The following is a 22091-nucleotide window of genomic DNA, read 5'->3' on the forward strand; positions in this document are numbered from 1 at the left end:
TTAATGATGGTCAATGTCTGATAAGCTTCAGAGTCAAATGGTTTGGCAGTGAGTCAGGCCGCCAGCTGTTGGCGGCCATTGTGTTTTGGGGGACTGACCTTCGTCACAGTGATGGAGAGGAAGATTTGAAATGAGAGCAAAAACAATCCTTGGCCGAAGGCGTGATATTGTGTCAGGGGAGCAGTGTGTGAGTGTGTGTGTGTGTGTGTGTGTGTGTGTAAGAGAGAGCAAAATGGTACGTGTAACTTGTGGGATTCGTGTGAATACCTGCACGTATTTGTATTTGAAAGTGTGCCTGTACGCTTGTAAGCGTGTTAAAGTGTGTGGATTCAAAGTTTAAAGTACTTATTTCCGACAAAGAGCAAGATGGGATTTCCTTGTACACTTGTTCAAGGTTTTGTAAAACAATCACAACTCTTACGTGTGTTTGTATCCAGTTTAGCATTGCAAAAAGAAATCAGGCTTCTTCCATTTCTTGAATTCTTTTTTTTTTTTCATTTTGGAAAAAAACAACTACAACATTGTGAGACAACCGCAGGTCATTTCCTCTCATCCCTTCCCATCCTTCCTCCTCTGCACTTTCCCTTCCCGTCACTCATCACTGGGAGTGCTGATCTCGCAGATGTGGCCTGTCTTTGTTTTCACAGAACAATCTGTGTTTTATAGGTCGGTAAGGCTGAGAGGGAAGCGAACGTGATTATAAGACGACGGTTGCAAGGTCGGCCTATTGGTCCCCCTCGGGAGGATCTGCAATAAAAGTGGTGATCCCTCAACTTTTTCTTTATCTCACATCATCATCAGGTAAAAACAAGTTTATGATCAAAACTTCCAGAACTAATGACATTCCCGTCAGCCTCAGCTGTTTGTGTTTAATTACCAAATATTAGAATGCTAACCCACTACACGGCCAACCATATACCCAGACCAGATGAGATCCAAAACAAAAGTGAATCAATAGGTAGGAGAGGATGGGGAGTTGGTCTGTTGGACACCTGTTTGCTAAAGATACTTAGCTATAGCACGACTGCTATTTGTCTGTTTTTTCCTTTTCTTTGGCTCGCGACTTCATTGTAACTACTTCTAGTCTTCTGCTATATGTCCTGTCTATGTGATTATTATCACCTCTTCTCTGCTTGTGTCTTTTTATGTATTTTCTTCTCTGTCAACGAGTGAGCTAAATAGAGCAGCTATGACTCAAAGTGACTCACACCTCAATCACTTTCACACATGGGCACACACGTACACACACACACGCACACAAACACACAAACAAAGACTCCATGTGTCCCCAAGCAAAGGTAGCAGCTGGTCCAAGCATCGCGTTGCATGTTTTTAGGAGAGAAATATCAAATATCTGAAAGGTTCCCTGAAACATTTGAAGAGGTGCCTCTGGAGATGGGCTACACACACACACACACACACACACACACACACACAGAGAGAGAGAGAGAGAGAACAACACACTGACTGTGAATTGCATGGTGTGCCTTACAACTTGTTGCTGGGGATGGAGAGCGTACACTTAATGAAAGGCTGACCAAGCTCTGGCCTCCCTCACAAACACACAACCGTGCACTCCCCTCAATAGACAGGATCAAATGTCCCGAGCCGCTCTTTGTTGAGTTTTGTTGAAAATGTCATGATATTTAAGCTAAATGCTAAAAAAAAAATGCCCAGAGCACAAGGAGAAAACGCAGATTGTTAATTATCTGTGTTCTTTACGGTTTACTGTCTATCTATGGATCTCGGCCCTCTAAACCTCTCTCTGACAGCCTCTTTCTGAGCTTTATCTGCATCTCTTTCTCTCGGTCTGAGACTCTGGCCTTTCTCCACGGCCCTATTCTCCCTTCCTCTCTCTCTCTCTCTCTCTCTCTCTTATGCAACAAAGCTCATAAATAGAAAATGGATGTGTCACTCAATTACTGTATTTATACTGGAAGTGGACCACAAGCGCAGGCCGAGGTTTATAGCGGAGCCCACACAGGGTTTTAAGCCTTCTTCCATTAACTTTATTTTTACTCCAGTATCAAAACACTGTGACTCATTCATCTTGGCTGCACAGGTGGATAATGTGCTCTCTTTTTTCGTGCTTGTTTAAAAAATCAATAGATGTGTATCAAATTCCTCGTGAAAACTGGCACTGACACGTTTTCAAGCATGAGCAAATGTGCCAACACATGTAGGTGAGGAAGGAAGGAGGATTGTGTTCATTAGTTTTCTAGGAGGAAAGCACTTTTTGCTTTCTGTTTTCTTTTCTTTTCTGTTTCTTTACTGTGTTCGGTTGCACACACAACAAAGTGTTGGTGACATGTGTAAGAAGAAGCAGGGACCTTTTAGGTTGGTCCATCCAGCTGTGTGGTGTGTTTTTGTTGTTTTAGCTGCTGCTGGGGTTAAATCGGTCCCAAGTCCTCCGTCTCTTCCTGGTCTACGCTGTTTGCCTTGTCCTCAGCCAGGTGGTTCCTGTTCTCTATACCTTGTATTATGCCAGTTTTATAGCTTTGGTGTTTTTTAGAGGGAGGAATTCAACAGTTTTATTTAGTTTGATGAGAATGTCGCTGGGTTTTCAAAGTGTATTTGTGTTTAAGAAAAATTGATTGATTTCTCTTTCATTTGATGATTAAAATATATATTTATCATATTGGACAATACAGTAGTTACCAAATAGCACCAAATGCCAACAACATCTGTGCTGGAGTTTATAGGGACTTTAGCAAAACCACTTTACCAACAACCTTGCATGTATATGTGATTCATTTGTTTATTAATTTGCATTTAGCGTCGGAAATTCCCCTGTGAATGGGTCCTGATGCCCAGAAACGATAATTCCCGTGAAATGTAGAAATTAAAGCTCAATATAAACATTCAGTTGTCTCATAGTTTAGCTTAAGTTTTTTTTTTTAAGCACTTAAAAGACTTTTCCAGCCCAAAAGACAAGACGCTAATCCTCTCAGCGTGGGATCCAGGCTCATTAAAACACACCACCTCCCTTGTCATGAGAGGACCCGTCGCCACTGAACTGTGACCCATTTTTGGGTGTGACCCCTCCGTCTAAGAAACCAGGCTGCAGAGTCTATTATTCAGCACCCTGGGAACTAAACCTAAACCCATCACTCCTCTCGTGAGCGAGCCAAGCGGAGTTTGAATCAGCAGCCGAATAAAAGCCCTTATGTGTGTTCTTTCAACATTTTAATGGACCAAACTCTCTCCAGCTGCAGACTCACAGCCCATTTCAACGTGTGTGTGTGTGTGTGTGTGTGTGTGTGTGTGTGTGTGTGTGTGTGTGTGTGTGTGTGTGTGGAAGTAGTAGGTTAAAGGGTGGGAGGGGGTTCAGGATACAGACTAGGGAGTGTGTCCTGCATTTTAACAATCACACCCAAACTTCCACTTTACCTCGATCGGCCACAGGCCATTTCCCTCCTTTAACCTCTTGTTTTTACTTCCTCTCTCTCTCTCTCTCTCTTTTCTGTTTTAGCAATTTTGCACACTCCCATTTTTTGTATCGTCTTCATTTTCTCCCTCTTCTATCCCTCTCTGCAGGTCAATTTATTTCAGCTCTGTGGGTGTTCTACTGAGGTGGAAAGTTTCTTTTCAGGGGGTACTTGTACTCTAATGTTACTTTGTACCTACTTTCAGCTGAATTTATGATTAAAGCCACTGAGTGGACAGTTTAAAAATGTGAGTGGTAGACTTGCTTAGTTCAAATACCGTTTGTAAAATGGATAGTTCCGGTCCTTGATTACGATTGGCTAAGCCACATTCGAACCCTTAAAATAACACACAGCTCTGACCGCTTTGCAATAGTATCACTGCGCCAAAGACTCACCTATTGTTACACAATGTCAGATTTCATGTTTAATTTGTTTGGATTTACTGGGTGGGCTAAGTGTGGAAACGTGTTTGGCAGAGAAGGACAGGATAGAGGAGGAAGATAAAAACAATTAAAGAAACAATTGAAAAGTCAAAAAACAAAACCGACTACGGGGTCCGTTCTTCAGACCTGATCATCAACCTGGATAAGAACAGTCCAGAGTATCCTGCAGGGATTGATGTTAAAGCAGCCAGGGAACATGTGTCCTGTCATTGCTGTCGCCCAATCCACTGGACTTTTATCTCCATCCAACGGCATAAGAAGTTTACAATATAACTTTAGCTTGCTTGCATGTTTTTACTTTTAGCCTTTTATGCTCACTTTTCTCGAGCTTTGTTGTCAATTGCTCGCTATATATTGTTTTTGAAAGTGTCGCTTGGTTACTCAGCAAGTTAAGGGCTGCACTGCAACGAAAATGATATCGCTGGCAAGAGACAACAGCTCGGGGAAAGTAAGCATAATAGTTGCTGACGGTAGATACATCGTCAAGCTAAACAACCCCCCTTTAGCTGTTTTATCATCACTAAATCACAGCTTTTGTTGACTTATTGCTTAATACTCCTACTACACTCGGTGGCATGCTTCAGATCTTTTTGCAAATGGCAAAGAACTCCAAAGTCTCAACAGTGCAGAGGGTTGATTCTGTGTTTCTATGTCCTGATAGGGTGGCGATTCAGAGTGAATGTGACGTTGCCTTGTACGTTAGGGGTGCGGAGTACAATGCAGCATCAGAGATTTCTATTCATTATCCACATATCTATTGTCCCGGTACACCCGGGGTGAAGGGCGTCACAGGGCCATGTCAGATTATTTTATTTATTTATCCAGAGGGAAATCTCAGGACCAAAATCATAATAAAGTTAATAACTACATTAAAGTTGAAATGTATGAACTAAAAAGTGGAGCTATAGTGTTATGTTACACTTTGAGTAGTATACTGAGCTCAGTTTTAGAGGAACAGTGATTACAGAGAGGCTGACAGTTCCCTTGTTATGGCCCAATCAGGAGGATTTTTTGCTATGAGACAGGTTGCCAACTGAAAATATACCATTCTCATTTTTCAAAATAAGTCTCATCTTTGTCTTCAATAGTCTAACTAGAGGGGTGATCCAGTCTCAGTCTCCCATGAACAGAAATACACAAACAATCTGCTGCACCTTCTATGAAGCCCCTTTCCAACATTATTTTCTTTTCATTCTTCCTCTTCCTTTCTGCCTCTGTATGTGTTGTGACACCTCCCCCTTGTGTTCATGCTCGGTACTAAGCACTGCATCAGCCACGGGGAGGATCCAAGGGTGGAGCTCCGCCTCGCTGTGCTTTGCCAGCAGGCACAGGTACATTTTTTTTTTAAAGACTGTAAGCCAAAGCCAGCAAAGCAAGTAGAGGCTGTCTGGAAGTTGCCAGTGGTTGAAATGAGGGCCGGTGCTGTGCAGTAAAGACAATGGACGGCACAATCAAGCAGCCAGATGTTGCTCTTAACTAAATGATTTTAGGGGCCTAACTAACAATGGGGAGTCTTGTTGCTGATCTGTTTCTGCTCCTGCTGATTTCCACAGGACACGTTTATGCAGGTAAGGCACTGCAGAAGGTAACATGCAAAAAGTTACCTGAGAACAATTATTCCACATCATTACAGGTGCATGATTTGTTGCATTGTTATAATAGAACTGATAATGCTGTGAAAATGTTTCCCTTTCTAAAAGCACGCCAAATGCATGCAACTACAGTTTTTAATGGTTGTTAGTGCACATTCAGTAAAGTCAACGTTTAACATTCACACACAAGCTGTGGTTGTTGTCCTGAAGTTAATGCCATCAACCTTCAATGAATTGGTGCAGGAGATGATAGGAATAAAGATGCAAATGCAGTTTTACAGCAATTGATTATTAAAATGTGTCTATGAGAGTTGGCAGCTTAATGTCTAATAATCCAGTCTAATATTGTCTGCAGATATATGGCAATATGCTGCTGAATTCTGGATTATAATTAGACATCTGATGTCACTAAATGAGTTTGGTTGTTAAAAGTTTTCCACTGGTGGTATCTGCTCATGACAGCGCATTAAAGACCTGCACTCACATTCAAGGTGTGTCCGTCACTGTAGGAAGATTACTAATAATCCAATGTTCACTGGTATCATAGAGGCAGATTAGAGATAGATGGACAGGCATGGGTTGTACTGACAGCAGGCTTATAGGCTTTATGCAGAGCGGCATGCTGGGACGGCCTGCTGACCGAGTGCTTCTCACAGGGACCAGTCTACCAAATGTGTTTCTTTTTTATTTATTTTGCAGGCAGTGCATTTCCCTACCAGGAGGGATTTAAAGGCAATAAAATAATACGCCATCATGATTAATGGTTGTAATTTCCCTTCAGGCAACAGACTAGCATGTGTTGCCATCTGGCTGTTATTTGTGTGTGTGATGTGGGAACGTAAATCATTGGCTGCCATGTAATTTCACTGCTGTGTTGTTGAGCTGCACACAGTAGCTTTTGAGAATAACTTGTTCATAAAATGAACAAGTTGTTTCTCCTCCTCTGGCCAATAAACTCTTTTATCTGACTCTGATGTGTAAAACTCTCTCTGTGCTTTCATTTGAATCATTGAAATACTTCTTTAATTTCTATCTGGTGTTCAGTCTCATATAGAGTTTTAAGAGTGTCAGCCATCCCTAACCACACACACACACACACACACACACACACACACACACACACACACACACTCTCTCTCTCTCTCTCTCTCTCTCTCTCTCTCTCTCTCTTTGACCTCTACTTGCTATGTGTTCAACAAATTGATCATGGTCATTTTAACAAAGTGCTCCAATAGCTGCAACAGCTGCTTTGTAGGTCAAATTGATTGAAATGAAGACTGTTTTATTGTTTTTTCATTCATAGATGTGAGTCCTGGGTTCACTGGCTTCACTATTAAATACAAGTACAGTGTCATAATTACATATAGACACAATTATAAAACCCTAGAATGAAAAAGTGTTGTACCTAATTTATACAGAGGCTTTAGACTAGACAATGAATAGACGGTTGGCTGGTTGGTATCTCAACCGCTAGATAGATCGCATACAAATTTGTATAAACACTCACAGTTCCCAGATAATGCATCGTAATGATTTTGGAGACCCCGTAACTTTTTACCTCGAGTACCACCATCAGGTTGCCCTTTGTGTTGTTTTCACTACAGGAATTACACCTGATAAACTTCAGCATGCCAGTATTGTAATTGTGAGCATGTTAGCATGCTGATGTTAGCATTGCACTCCACTGGCATGGCTGTAGACTTTTGGCTAAATGTTGGAAATTCAAACTAGCTGATATCTGGCATGAGGATGCAATATTAATGCAATATCAATAGTCGTTAATTCATTTAAACAGTGGTCCTTTTCACATTTTTATTTATATTTGGATCACGGGTTCTCAATTTGAGTTAGCTACGTGTGCTGTGACAGACATGTGTGCTCGCGCTTTGAGAGCTCTGTCTGAGAAATGTTTACTAAATGTCCAATCTGCGTCATTTGGGTCAACGGTGAACTCTTTTTTAGCATCAGAACATGACCCGCTCCAGAGTGCATTAGTTGTCATTAATTGATTCGGATAGCAGGTTTAAAGTGCAGAGCAGACACCATATTGGAAAGCTGGTCAATACAGATTAATGGAATCACCTCTGCTGGGAGAATGCCTTTGGTCACCAAATGTTCATTTTATTATTGTTTTTTTTTTTAATATAGAGATATAAAAGAGATTGAATGAGCCGACTATTCTGGCAACAGCTAAAACCTCTACTTCTTACCTGTCTTCTTGTTCATTGTTGTAGTGTCATTCTACGGGGATGGATACATCCACCTGCGGACAGTGGAGGCGTCCATTCAGACTTTGCTCCATGTGCGTTTCCGAACCTCCAGTCCGGCGGCCATGCTGTTTTTGGCAGCTGGACGCAGAGACTTCTTGCTGCTGGAGCTCCTCTCTGGGCGCCTGCAGGTAGGCATAAGGACATGTTAGGACAGTAGCGCACGTGTCTAAAGCGACTGACAGGAATCTATTCATGGGTGACAAACAAGCAAGACATGTTTATTGTCCATTTAAAGAGCAAAAATGGTATGGTTTGGTTGGGGAAAGACCATTTGGATTTTAGTCATATAAGTACAAATGAGTCCAAATAAAAGCGGTTCGGTGGCTCTCACTTAAAGATGCCTCACACCTTCAAAACAAGAGGAAATATGTGTCCCTTGGGCCATTCTAGCTCATATATTGCCATTAACTATCCGAAGGAGAGACAGAGAGAAGTCTGAACACACACAGCTCGGTGTCGGATTGCTCGCAGAGAGAAAAAAAAATATCCCCCTGGCACTTTCAGAACAAGTTCCTTCATGACCAACGTTAAGAGAGAAAAACTCCCAAGTACACTGCAAGGGAGCAACTCATAAAAGAGTTTGGTTACTTTTGTGTGGAATAATGCAACACAGTTAACAAGTCCCTTGATTCTGTTATGAATTGTGCCAATTGAAGTTCTCATCATCATGTTATGCTTGCTTTTATGTTTTGCTCTCTCTTACTAATTCAAGTTTGTATTTTTTTGGCAAAGAAAATAAATAGAAAGACATTTCATTGGTCTTGGTTATCACCTTTTATTCTTCCTTTCCTCACTCTTTCTCTACTCCCCCCTTCATCCCTCAGGTCCGTCTGGACCTGGGCTCAGGTGAGCGTTCGCTACGCTCAGAAAAGGGCATCCATCTCAGCGACCTGGCGTGGCACTCCATGGAGCTGACCCACGACCACCATAATGTCAACATGACCGTGGACCGAAACTCTCATTCCAGCCTCCGTATGCCAGGACCAGACCTGGAGCTCAGTGTCGAGGACGGGCTTTTTGTTGGCGGGACAGCCGGACTGAACCACCCGTTCCTTCTCAACATCTCCGCTGGGTTTCGAGGCTGTGTAGATGAAGTTGTGTTCAATGAACATAACCTGTTGTCAAGCCTAAGGCCTTATTCTGGGTACAAGAGCGTCCACGAGGTATCTCTGGGCTGTAGTCCGCAGTTTTCGGCAACGGAAGAAGATTCCGTTAGCTTTTTCAGCTCTAAAGCTTTTATCTCTCTTCCGCCGTGGGAAGTGCCACAGGAGGGGCTGTTTGAATGTGAATTGCACCCCTCATCAAGAGAAGAAGATGGCATGGTTCTCTATAGCTCTGGCAACCAGGGAGGATTTCTTGCCATAGAGATCAGAGATGGTAACCTGGTGGCAACCGTAGGAAATGGAGAAGGCAGCAAGACTGAGCTGCGTTCTCTAACGTATGTTCACAGCAACCACACGTGGTACCCCATCCAGCTGCACCTGCTGCCCAACAGCATCCAGCTGAAGGTGGGGGAGGAGTTGGTTAAGGCCACCCTGAGTCTGGAGCTCCAGGTCATCCAGCTCAAAGGGCCTCTCTTCCTGGGAGGGCTGGACGAAGAAGCACGGGGGGATGCAAGGCGAGCTGGGTTGTTGTCCGCTGTGCCTGGGGGGCAACTGGCTGGGCGGGGAGGCTCCTTTAAAGGCTGCCTCCGAGGAATTAGGGTGAATACTCAAAGAACAGGCCTACCTCATGCTGCCGTCACCAAGGACATCACTGTAGGCTGTAAGACGGGGCAAGTTCCAGGTATGGTGACCATCTCGAGTCCAACAGATCGTCCCGAGTTTGATGTTACAACCACACAACCAGTTGTCAACAATAAGAAGAACGCTAACTTTTTGTTGCTGAGAAAACTTGAAGTTTTGGAGGGAGGCCGCGCACCACTGGAGCCCAAACACATGAGGGTAGGACTTTTAGTTTTCACTTTTAGTTATGTGACAGGTTTCTTATACATCATCGTCAGTAAGAATAACATGGAGTTATGTCGTTTTCACATAATAACCCCAAGTCAGTTCCTATTTGCTCTCCCTTTTAGGTGAATCTGGATTTTCGGAAATTGGGCATTCATCCGTCCCAACTGATGTTCCGCATTGAGGGGCAGCCTGTCCACGGCCAGCTCCGGCTGGACCTCAGTCCTGACCCTGATGGGATGCTGGGGGAAGGCCAGGAGAGGACTGTCACACTAGGAGCAGGAGAGGTCGACCGTACTTTCAGTATGCTGGACTTGTGGCAGGGCCGTGTGATATACGTTCACGATGGTTCAGAGGACCAGCATGACTTCTTCATGTTTTCGGTATTCTCCAGCAAGAAGAAGGCGCTTCCTGTATTTCTGAAGGGTAACCGCCTGCATCAGTTCAATATCAGCATCAGTCCTGTTAATGATGCACCTGTGCTCAGCCTGCCGGAGGGAAACCTTTTCACACTGTTGGAGAAGTCCAAACGACAGGTAGGTCCAGCAGAGCACTCGGATGCTAAGTGTAAGTGGGTTAAGGGTAGGGTGGTTGCTTATAGCAGATGTAATACATAATAATTAATTAATATCAAAATATGTAACGATTATTAATATCTCAATTATGAATCATAAACTCTGACATATTCATAAAAAGTGATGGTATTCAGCTTCCACGATACACCATTAGTTTAACTAACATCATTTTAACATAAGATTTAATTTAATTTATTGTGAAGCACCTTTATATTGGCTTTAATTCAAATTTCTTTCAGATCGTTCGGTCTAAGATATTTCTATCTAAGATCATTTTATTATAATTTATTTATAACAGAAAACCACTCCCATTCTACCAACTGTCCACAGTTAGATAAACTCAGTTTCTTTAAGTCGTTAAAGCACAGCCGGATGTGTCTCTGAGTCTATGAGATGCTCGTCAAACAACTTAGCGCCCTATGGGTTGTGAGAGCAGTTATTGAAAGAAGTTTATTAGTTAAGATTTTGTCATTGTTGTATTTAATACATTTCAGTTTTATCATCATCTTTCCGTGGATGTTCGCTAAGTATAAAATGAAAATGAATACAGCCACTATGTCCCCAGCTGACAACGGATGTGCTGAGGGCGTGGGACCCCGACAGCAGTCCTGCAGAGCTGGTGTTCAGCTCCCTGGGAAACCTCAAAACTGAGGTTGGACACCTCGAGCACCAGGAATACCCCGGCAGGTTTGTACTGTGGCTTTGCAAATAATCACACAACCCACCATGGAGGTCTATTGGATAAGTGGCTGATGTTGATAAAAGTTAAAATAACCAGATGGAACAAAATATTCAATGCAAAAATAAATAAACCGTGAAATGCCTGCTGGTGGAACAAAAGCTAATTGTAGAGTGTGGCTCTCTGTAACTGCTAGTTGAATCTGCTGGTACATATCCAGAAACTAACTGACCCTGCACATCTGTGGTTGCTAGATTTTGATATGGGCTTGTCACATTCCACATTCAGTCTATCCACTTGTATACCTTGTTGCATGTGGCCACGTAGCCAAAAGTCATGCAAGCAGCTACTAGATGTGTTAATGTTTTAAATCAGGATTCAGAGTTAGGAATCAGGACATGGAAGTTAACAGGATTGCGTCTATCTTCCAGGGCCATTAACCTGTTCTCACTGAACGATCTGGAGGAGGGTAAGATCTGCTTTATCCACACTGGGGTCCCTACCGCTCGGCTGGCACTCAGGGTCAGCGACGGGCTGAAGGTAAATAATGTATTATCTTGCCCAAAAGGCAATAGCCCCATACATAGAGTTGGGGCCGCAGCGAAAATGCCCCTAGAGCCAGAGTTTTGTCTGTTCTGGACTACTGTAGAAACAAGTAACATTACATTACAGTCATTTAGCAGACGCTTTTATCCAAAGCAACTTGCAATTCAGATTCTATCACATTTCTACATTTTGGGGTTAAGTGTCTTGCTCAAGGACACATCGACATACGACTAGTGGAGCCGGGGATCAAACCACCGATCCTCTGATTGAAGGTCGGCCCTGCTATCCACTTAGCCACAGTCGCTTCCTGTTCTTACATTATTGGATGGATTGCCAGGAAATTTGGAACATTCACACACTCCTCAGAATTAATTGTAATCAACAAAACTAATAACATTTCCATAAGATTTTGCTATGCTTTGTGTTTATTGCTACTTAGCTAATATTAGCAAGCTAACTAACGTGGTGGACATCAATATATTGGCATTATCATTATAAGCATGTAGCATGCTAACATTAGCGTATAGCTGAAAGCACAGCTGTTGTTAACTTAATTGTTTTATTGCACACACACACATTTTATGTTTCCATGGTACAACAGTCGATTACTGATTAACCTTCTGCTCCTGTTCATCTAATCTGTTCATTCTGCTCATCTCCTGTTGCTTCCTCTCTTCCCTTGTTTCCTCCTCCTTCATCTCCTCCTCTTTGTTATCATAACATCTGGTGTTTCCCTGTTCCCTTTGCACAGTCGAGCAACACAGTGGTTTTGAGGATCATGGCGGTGCCACTCGAACACAAACTGGTGAATAACACCGGACTAGAGGTGAACCAAGGCGGGGCTTCCATCATCACAACCACTCAGCTTGCTGTAAAAGTTAATGTGAATGATCCAACAGTGGAAATCCGCTACGACGTTGCAGAGTTGCCACAATATGGTGAGCTCCAGCGGTTGCACTCAAATGGCGACTGGAAACCGACAACTTCCTTCTCTCAGAAGCTTCTAGAAAAAGAACGGATCCGATACCTCAGCACTTACTATGGCGTTCAGACTCTGAGCAACATCACTGATTACTTCAAATGTAAAATCAGCATCGGCTCCCGGGCTACTGAGGAGGTTGTTTTCCCCATCGTGGTGCGCTGGATCCACTTCAAGATCACACGAAGCAAGATGGAGGTCGACGGTGTTCAGTCTACAGCTGTCACTCCCGAGGACCTTCATGTGATCTCTAAGGGCGTTAAAGTCAATGAGAGCGACCTCTACTTCAGGCTTCTAACATTACCAAAGAAAGGGCGGCTATTCCTCGACAACAAAGCTCTACGGAGGAAGTCAACCTTCAGCCAAAAGAACATCACAGATGGCTTGATGAAGTACGATCTGCTCAACATGCTTCAGGATGACACGAGAGACACGTTCAGCTTTCAGGTGTTCTCAACACACGCCAACTCAACAGCTTACGACTTCAGAATCAACATCAATGCTGAGTCGACCGCCGTCATCGTTGTAAACAGAGGCCTTTCAACCCTGGAGGGAGGAAGTAGAGTCATCAACAAAGACATCCTCTTCACTCACACAGCAAGTAACCGGGATGTCCACTACAGCGTTACGGTGAGCCCCAGGCACGGGCAGTTAAGGAGGATCAACCTTTCCAACTCGACTTCCATTAACGATAACATTGTGACGTTTACAAATCAGGATATCATTGGGGAGAGGATCGTGTACGTTCACGATGACAGCGAGACCAAGCAGGATTCCTTCACTTTCCAAATTATGGTTTACAAACCGAACAAACGCAGGAAGGAGGATAGGAACACAGCTGAACACACCTTCAATATCTCTGTGCAGCTCGTCAACGATGAGAGACCTGTCAGGGCTGTCGATAAAGTTTTCCATGTAGCCCGCGATGGGCAGAGGTTGGTGACGCTGAATGACCTTCGTTACCGGGATGACGACTCTGACTTTGAGGACAATTGGTTGGTGTACACGCGGAGGGGGATTCCCATGGGAGACTTGGTGCTAGCCAGTGATACCAGCCACAAGCTGTACGAGTTCACACAACGGGACCTGGAGCAGGTTAGCACAATTATCTGTGAAGGTTCTTGTTCATCCAGAAGGTAGAACATTTAGAATTAACAATTCAAGGGTTAGTCTTCAGATGTTTCTGTGTCATGATGTCAACAACCTTCATGTGGTCTTCAATGTCCGACTGATCTCAAAATAGGTTGAAAGTCTTGCAATTTCTCAATAGATATAGAGGAGAAATGAGCAGATAGGGGAAGGGGTGGAGAATTCCATCTGAAATAGGCGACCAATGGAAGGTTTATACGCAAAATCTACATCCTGTGAGTCAGGCGACAGGAAATTCCGTGCACTCATGCAAATGAGGGATAGGGGCGCATACTTTAGGACAGTCTGTCCTCTAAGGTATTCATGTGTTGCACTTGGTTGTACACAAAATAAAATAGATTCTCCTCTCTTCACATTTGGACAATTGCTGCATGAATGCTGTCGGATTATCATTTTTGGAAGTTTGCAAAAATGTAATGACGCAGCTCCCCATTTCCAGTGTTAGAAAGGTGTAGAGGGAGGGGGTTTCAGATGCTGTTTGAGGATCCAAAAATCACTTTAAAAAACAGAAAATCCAGCTGCCTTTGACCGCTAGATACTAAGTACTTAACTTGTACTAAACTTGTAATACTGGTGTTTCTTCAGTTTTTTTTTTTATAAAGCCTGCTGATGCGTTTTCCTTTTCTCTCATCACCTCCTTTTCTTTTCTCTCCTCGCAGAAAAAAGTGCTGTTTGTCCACAGAGGAGTGAGTTTTGGGCGTTTTGTGCTTTTCGTATCAGATGGGAAACATTATGTTTCAACACTGCTGGAGGTGATTATAATGTCTTCACGCATGATGTATTCATGGTTTTATTTATTCATATTTTACAGTGATGTTGGTCAATTTCACTGTTGATTTGTTATTTATTAGTAGTTTAAATGTTGTGCTATAGCGTTAATTATAGCGTTTACAAATTGTTTGCTTGTAATTACAAATCATGATGCCTTATTAGTGTGAACATAATAAGCCTAATGATGTTAGCTGCTGCTGATCATTTATTTCTCTTTCTGTTGCGTAACTGGCTGATGCAGGTGATGGCGCAGGATCCCTACCTTCAGGTCGAGAACAACACGGGCCTCATGGTCCAGCGAGGTGGGATCATAACCTTGACCTCTGCCAACCTCAGCATCTTCAGCAACCTTGACATCCGAGACCCACAGGAAGTGACATTTGTGGTCTTCCTTCCACCTAAACACGGCGTGCTCTTCTTTAAAGATGGAGATCGTGTAACAGCAACAGATGCAATTTCAATATTCACCCAGCGAGATTTGGTGGCGGGGCGCCTGGCATATCACCATGACGGCAGCCATGAGTTGTCGGATGGGTTCAATGTGACGGCGAGAGCCAGGGAGAAGAGCACAGAGAGGCGGCTGGATAGAGGGAGGAGGGAGATACATCTGGACATTGGAGTGACGGTAACAATCTGCCTGGAGAGCCACCAGAGGCCGCCATCGGTCATAAGTAACCGTCTAGTGGTGGTGGCGGAGGGACAGTACGTCTCCATAAGCAAGGACCACTTAGAGGTAAGCTAGTAACCATAATTATGACTCATTCATTACTTGGTTACCAGCCTGTATTTGTTTCATATATTGCAAGATACATTACTTGCATCTAGGATATATCAAGGTTTATTGTCTGTACCTGAGAAAATATTGACAGATGCTTTCCGAGTCATTTATTTTCCAAGTTCACCCTTCAAAGCAATCACGGTCAGATTTCTGAGTCAAATGTTTTCATCTGGACTTTAATACAATCCAGTGACATCATCTAGACAACAGATGAAAAATGGTCTGTTAATATCAGAAGTTCATTGTAATATTTATAAGTAAATATGTTCTGTTCTGTTTGAACAGGTGGTTCATGAGGACAGCAAGCCCTCAGAGATAGTTTTTACCGTCCAAAGTCCTCCCGCCCTGGGCTTTCTACAACGGTTGCCCCCCAACGACAAGCACCAGATCAACAACGGAGAACAGCTGCACCTCCATCAAATACAGCCACCTGTAGGTTTAAAGCTGACAGACAGTTGCACACTGCACCTTTAAAGTTTCAGAGATATTGCACAGAAACAGCACTTGATAAGTTTGTCTGTTTCGTGCCTCCATGCAGGGCATCAAAGAGCAGCCAACACATTCCTTCACCCAGGAGGATCTCAACCAGGGATTGATCGTCTACCACCAGCAGGCTGCAGGACACACCAACGACTCTATCCTGTTGGAGGCAACCAACGGGGTCACAAGGGTCGGACATATCAGGCTAGAGATTGACATCATCCCTATCCTGCTTCCTCTTCAGGTACAGAATGTGTGTCTGGATGTTAGATGACCTTAAAAAAAGGAAAGAATTGTATGAAAAGGGAGAGAAATTCATTTTCTTAACAAACATTTTACACAAAGGAGGAACTTCTTCAACCAGTCAGTCAGTAGTATCATCTGTTCTGCAGGTGTCTGACTTGACCCTTGATGAGGGGTCGTCCCTGCCACTGACCACTGACATCATCAAGGTGGCCAATCATCACTTCTCAGGGATGAACTTCCTGTACCAGATCATCATTCCACCGCGACACGGACACTTGGAGCACAGTCGGATCCCGGGGATGCCCATCACTGCTTTCACTCACAAAGAGGTTTGACTGAGCACACACACACACATTTTTGGAAAGTTTGGTTTGGTTTGTAAATTGAGGGTAATAAGGAAGATTTTTGCTTTATTAAAGACCGTTTAGGTGTGAGCCAATGAAGGTGTGTTAATTTCGCATAGCAGCACTTTCTCTCGCATCTAAAGATACAAATATTTTCAAAACACTCTGCTTTTGTCAAATGCTCTGTTTTGTTGCTCTGTTCCTGCATTTGTAACATCAGCCGCATTGGGAGTTACAACAATGGCTTCTCTTTCCAGGTGGAACATGAGTACATCTCCTATATCCATGATGGCAGCGACACACTGAGAGACAACTTTACCCTTGTGGCCAATCAGACGGAAATCAGGAAGCACAGCCTGCCCTGCACTGCTCACATCAAGGTCACACCTGTGGATGATGAGACGCCGGTTGTTACAACCAACAAGGGTCTGAAGGTGGGGAGTGACGATTTACACCCATAGGACAAGTGATTGTTCAAATGAGTCTGACTGCATCACCTTTATTTATAGGATTACTTCTATGTTTTTGATGAAATTAAGGAACATAATTAGATAATTTGATAGCTAAACTTTGCCTCCTTTCCTTCCATCTTTCCTCTCTTTTCCTCAGGTGTGGGTGGGTTCAGTGACAGAAATCACCACAGATGATCTCAGTGCTGAGGACTCGGACACTCCTGAGCCTAAAGGACTGGAGTTCATCGTCACACCACCAAGCAACGGCCACCTGGCCCTTAAGAGGGCCCTCTCCAGACAAATCCTGAACTTCACCCAACATCACATACAAACCGGACAATTGATGTTCGTGCACAGTGGTGAGTAACATCTTGGGACCATATTTATAGGTTTTCAGAAAAAGAAACAAAAATATTTAAAGATGAGAACAGATGAGAATTGAATATACAAACTCCTCTTTTTTCCTGATTTTGACTTTTTTCTTGTGTAGGTGCTTTATCGGGTGGCTTTCACTTCCAGGTGAACGACGGCGTGAACTTCGCCCCTCGACAGATCTTCAGCACAACTGCCCACTCTCTGGTCCTCACCCTGCAGAGAAATCATCCCATGGAGGTCTACCCAGGTATGGTTTTACAAAACTAAAAACCTGGTTCGACATTCTGGATTTGTACCCAGTCAGCTAAAGTATAGTGACTGGCGGTAGAAGCAAAGCGTATGTCGGCCTTTTCCTGCTTAAGTACAGTAAATGTGATTTTGACGTATAAACTTTCTAGAACAAAAGTGTAAACTTGAAATCAGCCTGTCAATCTATCACTTCTAGATCTAGGTATTTGGACCATTTTTTTAATTAAAATGTTTAATAGTTTGTGGCCTCATTTCAGTGTAGTTATATAACAATGGCACTGTGTGGCATCACTAGTCTAAACATTATGTTGCTGCCTACACAAAGAGATCACAATACCTCTGCGCACAGTCAGTGCCAGGCTGATAGTGGTTCTAACCTGTAAACATACTCACTTATCAGTAGTCTCTGGTCAGGGTTACAGAAGTGAAGCTGTTATTCTGATAGTATGGGACATTTAATACTGTAGTTGATTTAATTTTTTACAATATCCAACAAAACTTGCTCCTGCCCTTTTTGTGGCTTTTTGAATTTAAAGCATGGCGATGTCTACTGATAATAGATTTAACCAGGATCCTTCATTGCCTCTTCTCTGTTGTTGTGAGCTTCTCATCACTCTCGCTGTATCTTTTCCAACCTTTAAAGGCTCTGTGACACCGATCTCTGAGCAGGAGCTTCAGGCCGTAACCAACGATGTCAGCGACATCAGACGAAACCCCTTGGTGGTGTTCGCGGTAACTGATCCTCCTAAACTTGGCAGCCTGGTCCGACGTATGCCCGACAACTCTACAAGAAACATTTCCACGTTCACACAAAGCATGGTAGGGGACGCCTGTGTCTTCGCAACAAAAGGGAAAGTTTTTGTTTACTTCTCAATTAAAAGGATGCTCTTTGTGATTTGTCATGTCTTCGTCTCTCAGGTGAAAGATGGGGTCATTTTGTACGATCAGAACAGGCCACAGTCAGTGGGATGGTCGGCTGCAGACGCTTTTTCTTTCACCGTGTCCTCTCCTCCTGCTTTCCTTCCTCCACACACCTTCACCATCTTAATCTCCTATCAGGCCCACGGACATCACGACAGCCCTCAACACAAGACCAGACTGCTGAGCAACGCGGGTACAGTGCGAATGAGTGTGTGCAAAAATCTCTATTTCTTATTTGATATATATTCGTACCATGAAGAATATAAGTTCAAGTGGACCAAGTGAGGTGTTCGTATGTGTCATTCAGGTGCTGTGGTGGCCGAGGGAGGCAGGGTGAGGATTGACAGGTCTAAACTCGATGCCTCCAATCTCCTTGGGAAAGTCCCTGAGCCGCACCGGAAAAACCACCACATCCTGTACCGCCTGATTTCCCTGCCGCGCCACGGGGCTCTGTCTATACAAGGACATAACTTCACCAGGTGCTTTGTTCTGTTCTTCTTGCCTCAATAGATTTTTTTTTCTTTGTATTTTAATGTGTTGACAATTCACTGCTGACTTCAACAAAACCATTTACCAAATACTACTCGGCAACCTTGCAATTGTAACGTTTTTTTTTTCTTTTCCCAGGAACAAACCTGATTTCTCTCAAGTCACCCTAAACAAGTTCGGCATCACATATGTCCATGATGACTCAGAGACGACGAGCGACAGCTTTACTTTCCGGGCCTGGGTGGCTCCTTTGGATCTCTTCTCCTCTTCCTCCACCTCATCTGCTTATTCCTCCTCTTCGTCCTCTTCCTCCCCTGCTTCCTTTTCACCTCTCTATTCAGCCTCATCATCCTCCCTTTCGTCATCAGACGTGGTTTCTCATCGCCGTGCCAAGGACAGGCTGGCGGTGACAGAGACGTTCAACATCACGGTGACACCGGTCAACGACCAGCCGCCGCTCATCAGGAGCAGCGCCCCGAGTATGAAGGTCGTTGTCGGAGAGAGAGTCGTACTTGGACCGGACAATCTGCATGTGAGCCAAGTGTTGAGAGAGCAGGTTTGGCTGTGGTTAGGGCTGCATATTTATGGTTCAAAATGCTTTATTATTTTCACAATTATTTATCGATCATTGGGAACAAAATTTTAAAAAAGCAAAGTGCCAATATCCCCACCAATGCATCTTAATTGTAGAAGCCTTTTTGTCTTAATAGCAATTAAAACATCCACAGTGTTCCTCTAAAGTCATTAAGTCACATAACAACAGGGATGCTGATATTAAGTACATTTCTTCCCCAGGAAATTATCATTTTCGGGACAAAGGATGGGTTTTCTATGCACACCTTTTAAGATTAGATTAGACAAGCAGCAACAGTACTTCAACATGAGTGTTTACTTTTAGAGTCTTGTGAAATACAATCCTGTCAATCTACATGTCCAGGTTGAGGACCATGACACCCCTCCAGAGGAGCTGCACTACCTTGTGATCAGTAAGCCCAACAACGGCTACCTGACGCTGGGGGAGAGACTGGAGCCGGTGACCTCCTTCACCCAGTACGACGTCAACCACGGCCGGCTGCACTTTATACAGCAGGTGAAGAGTCAGTCTGCTGAAGGAGACTTTCATTCTTTTTTTTTTTTTTATATGTGTGTAATTTGTATGCGATTAGAATTGTACAATAGCATCTGATGGCAGCAAATCATCCTAAATCAGGGGGTTTAAATTCGGTTAACCCTGACCCTAAATCATAGGTTAGTTTTCTTTTAATCCTTCCTTCCTGTGTTCCCTCTGACAGGGAGAGCCCTCAACAGGTGTTTTCTACTTCAACGTAACTGACGGTCATCATCGCCCACTCTACAAACTGTTTAGTTTGGAGGTAATAAAGCCCTCTGTCTCCATGGTGAACAACACTGGCCTGTCATTGGTTCAAGGCAGGACCGCCGTGGTCCTGACAACCGACCAGTTTGCAGCTCAAACCAACAGTCGCAGGCCGGTCAACATCACCTACACGGTCACCACGCACCCTCGCCACGGACGCATCGCAATTAACGACCAGGAAGTCGCAACCTTCCCGCACGAGGACGTGCAGTCAGGACGCGTTGTCTATCACATGACGGATCTCAGCGAATCAGAGGACAGCTTCCAAGTCTCGGTGTCAGCCTCGTCACCCGGTGTTGACTATGGAAATTTAACAGCACAGACGGTGGAGGTGACAGTGAGGCCTCTGATCTACCTGAGGGAGCCAGTGAGAGTGCCCAGTGGGATCGCTGTGAAGCTGGGGAAATCCATGATCGACGCATCCGAGCTGGCCAGAATCAGCCGAGCCGACCCGGTCTTTCAGGTTCTGTCGCCACCAAAGCATGGAAAACTAGTCAAGGTAAAGCTGTGCAAAAACCTCAGTTACACTTTCAGTCTAATCATCTAATTTCAGTTCATTCTCTCTTCCACTCTGTGTCTGTGTGTGCATGTTTGCAGATGACCTATGACCCTAACCGAGCAACAGAGGTGCTGAAGTCGTTTACGTTCAGAGATGTGGTGCAGGGCCGGGTCGCCATCGAGGAGACTCTCAGCGACAGCGACAGCCGGCAGCATGACAACAAATCAGCACTCAATACGGCTCGAGGCCACGCCCCCGCCACGCCTCTCAATGATTCTTTCATCTTCCTGCTGAAGGCTGGAAACGTCCAACCAGCGAAGGGCGAGCTTCACTTCACCATCTTTCCCCACCACCAGATGCATCACGGTCCAAGCGGTTCGAATACAGACGGTGCAAGTCGCGAACAAACGACAACCCGACTTCCGACACACAATAAGACTACGACCGGAAGAGGAGGCGGGCGAGGGGGTTCCACAACGCTCAGCGGGGACGGGGTGGGTTTGCCCCCCCACATTTTGTCACATAAGAACCACAATAGGACACAGCACAAGTCGAGGCCTCACAGCCGCTGGGGGAACCACACACGCAGCGGAAGTCATAGAGGAAGATCAGGGAGTCGTGCAGAGGGAGCGGGAGGGGGTCATAGTCATGGCCCACAGCCCCACACTCCTTCTGTCTCAGACAAACATGTTCCAGCACTCCCTCCCGACAACCACCCGGTCCACGTTGAGATCCTCCCTCGCCCCGCCTCCGACCCTCTCCTCATTATCCTGCCGCTGCTGGCCTGTTTGTTCCTGATTATAATCCTCGTAGTTTTGATTCTGGTGTTCCGCCGCCGCAAGGAGAAACAGGCCCGGCTGCGGCTCCTCCAGCAGCTCGCTGCAGTGATGTTACCCACTGAGGACAGCCCTTACCTGGGCCGGGCGGAGCGGAGCGTGGCTATGCCCTCTGTGGTGGTCACCCCGCTGGGCCCTGCAAGCTGCCCTACCTCACCCAGGGTACCTTTGAGTCCCAGAAGGAGGAGTCTGGCCCCTGGGATGACCTTCTGGGGGCCATTTGAAGCTGATGGAGCAGGTGATGATGGGAATATTAAAGGTGGTAACAGTATTGAAAAAGATATGGTAACTGCAGGATTCCAAACCTCTCTGAGATCTAGGTCCCCTACTCCGACTCTTAAAGACAACCAGTACTGGGTTTGATGGAAGAAGTCCAAAAACAAACTGTGCCTTAGAGGTGTATTTTGGTGTATAAATAGCACATGTGTACTATCCAGGGGACAGCTGTAGTCATCTAAGGCACATCAACTTTTTTAAAAAGGACAAAAATATGTTAATTTGTTGAAGAGATTTTTCCTTTCTTTGTAGGAAATGTTCAACTGAACTCATCTTTGTTGGAGTAACAATGTACTGAAATGTATGTTATTTAAACCGTAAAACATCACCTAGGAGCTGTAATTGTACTGCAGCGTTGTGACACTATTATGGCCACCATTGGTTCTTTTA

The 22091-nt window shown here is 44.4% G+C and overlaps 1 protein-coding gene across 1 annotated transcript; it reads left to right on the plus strand.

The window, feature by feature from the left end:
- The first annotated feature begins 5375 nt into the window (after positions 1 to 5375).
- Positions 5376 to 21788, plus strand: LOC142935432 (chondroitin sulfate proteoglycan 4-like). Its single transcript, XM_076079811.1, has 22 exons — positions 5376 to 5439; positions 7698 to 7861; positions 8558 to 9676; positions 9808 to 10218; positions 10823 to 10944; positions 11368 to 11476; positions 12234 to 13556; positions 14270 to 14362; positions 14623 to 15114; positions 15445 to 15596; positions 15697 to 15883; positions 16032 to 16214; positions 16487 to 16663; positions 16839 to 17040; positions 17172 to 17303; positions 17949 to 18124; positions 18224 to 18419; positions 18534 to 18705; positions 18854 to 19247; positions 19653 to 19805; positions 20008 to 20589; positions 20688 to 21788. The coding sequence occupies exons 1-22, from the start codon at positions 5376 to 5378 to the stop codon at positions 21786 to 21788; spliced, it is 7704 nt and encodes a 2567-aa protein (XP_075935926.1).
- The last annotated feature ends 303 nt before the right edge of the window (positions 21789 to 22091 follow it).

The sequence above is a fragment of the Anarhichas minor genome, unplaced genomic scaffold, assembly GCF_050575085.1.
Source record: "Anarhichas minor isolate MPS153535 unplaced genomic scaffold, ASM5057508v1 ptg000073l, whole genome shotgun sequence".
NCBI lineage: Eukaryota > Metazoa > Chordata > Actinopteri > Perciformes > Anarhichadidae > Anarhichas > Anarhichas minor.

Excerpts from the sequence above, each read along its gene's own strand:
- LOC142935432 (XM_076079811.1), top strand. The coding sequence starts at position 5,376 with ATGGGGAGTCTTGTTGCTGATCTGTTTCTGCTCCTGCTGATTTCCACA. Across the intron at positions 11,477-12,233 it reads GGGTCAGCGACGGGCTGAAG|TCGAGCAACACAGTGGTTTT; the intron begins GTAAATAATGTA and ends CCCTTTGCACAG. Across the intron at positions 15,115-15,444 it reads TAAGCAAGGACCACTTAGAG|GTGGTTCATGAGGACAGCAA; the intron begins GTAAGCTAGTAA and ends CTGTTTGAACAG.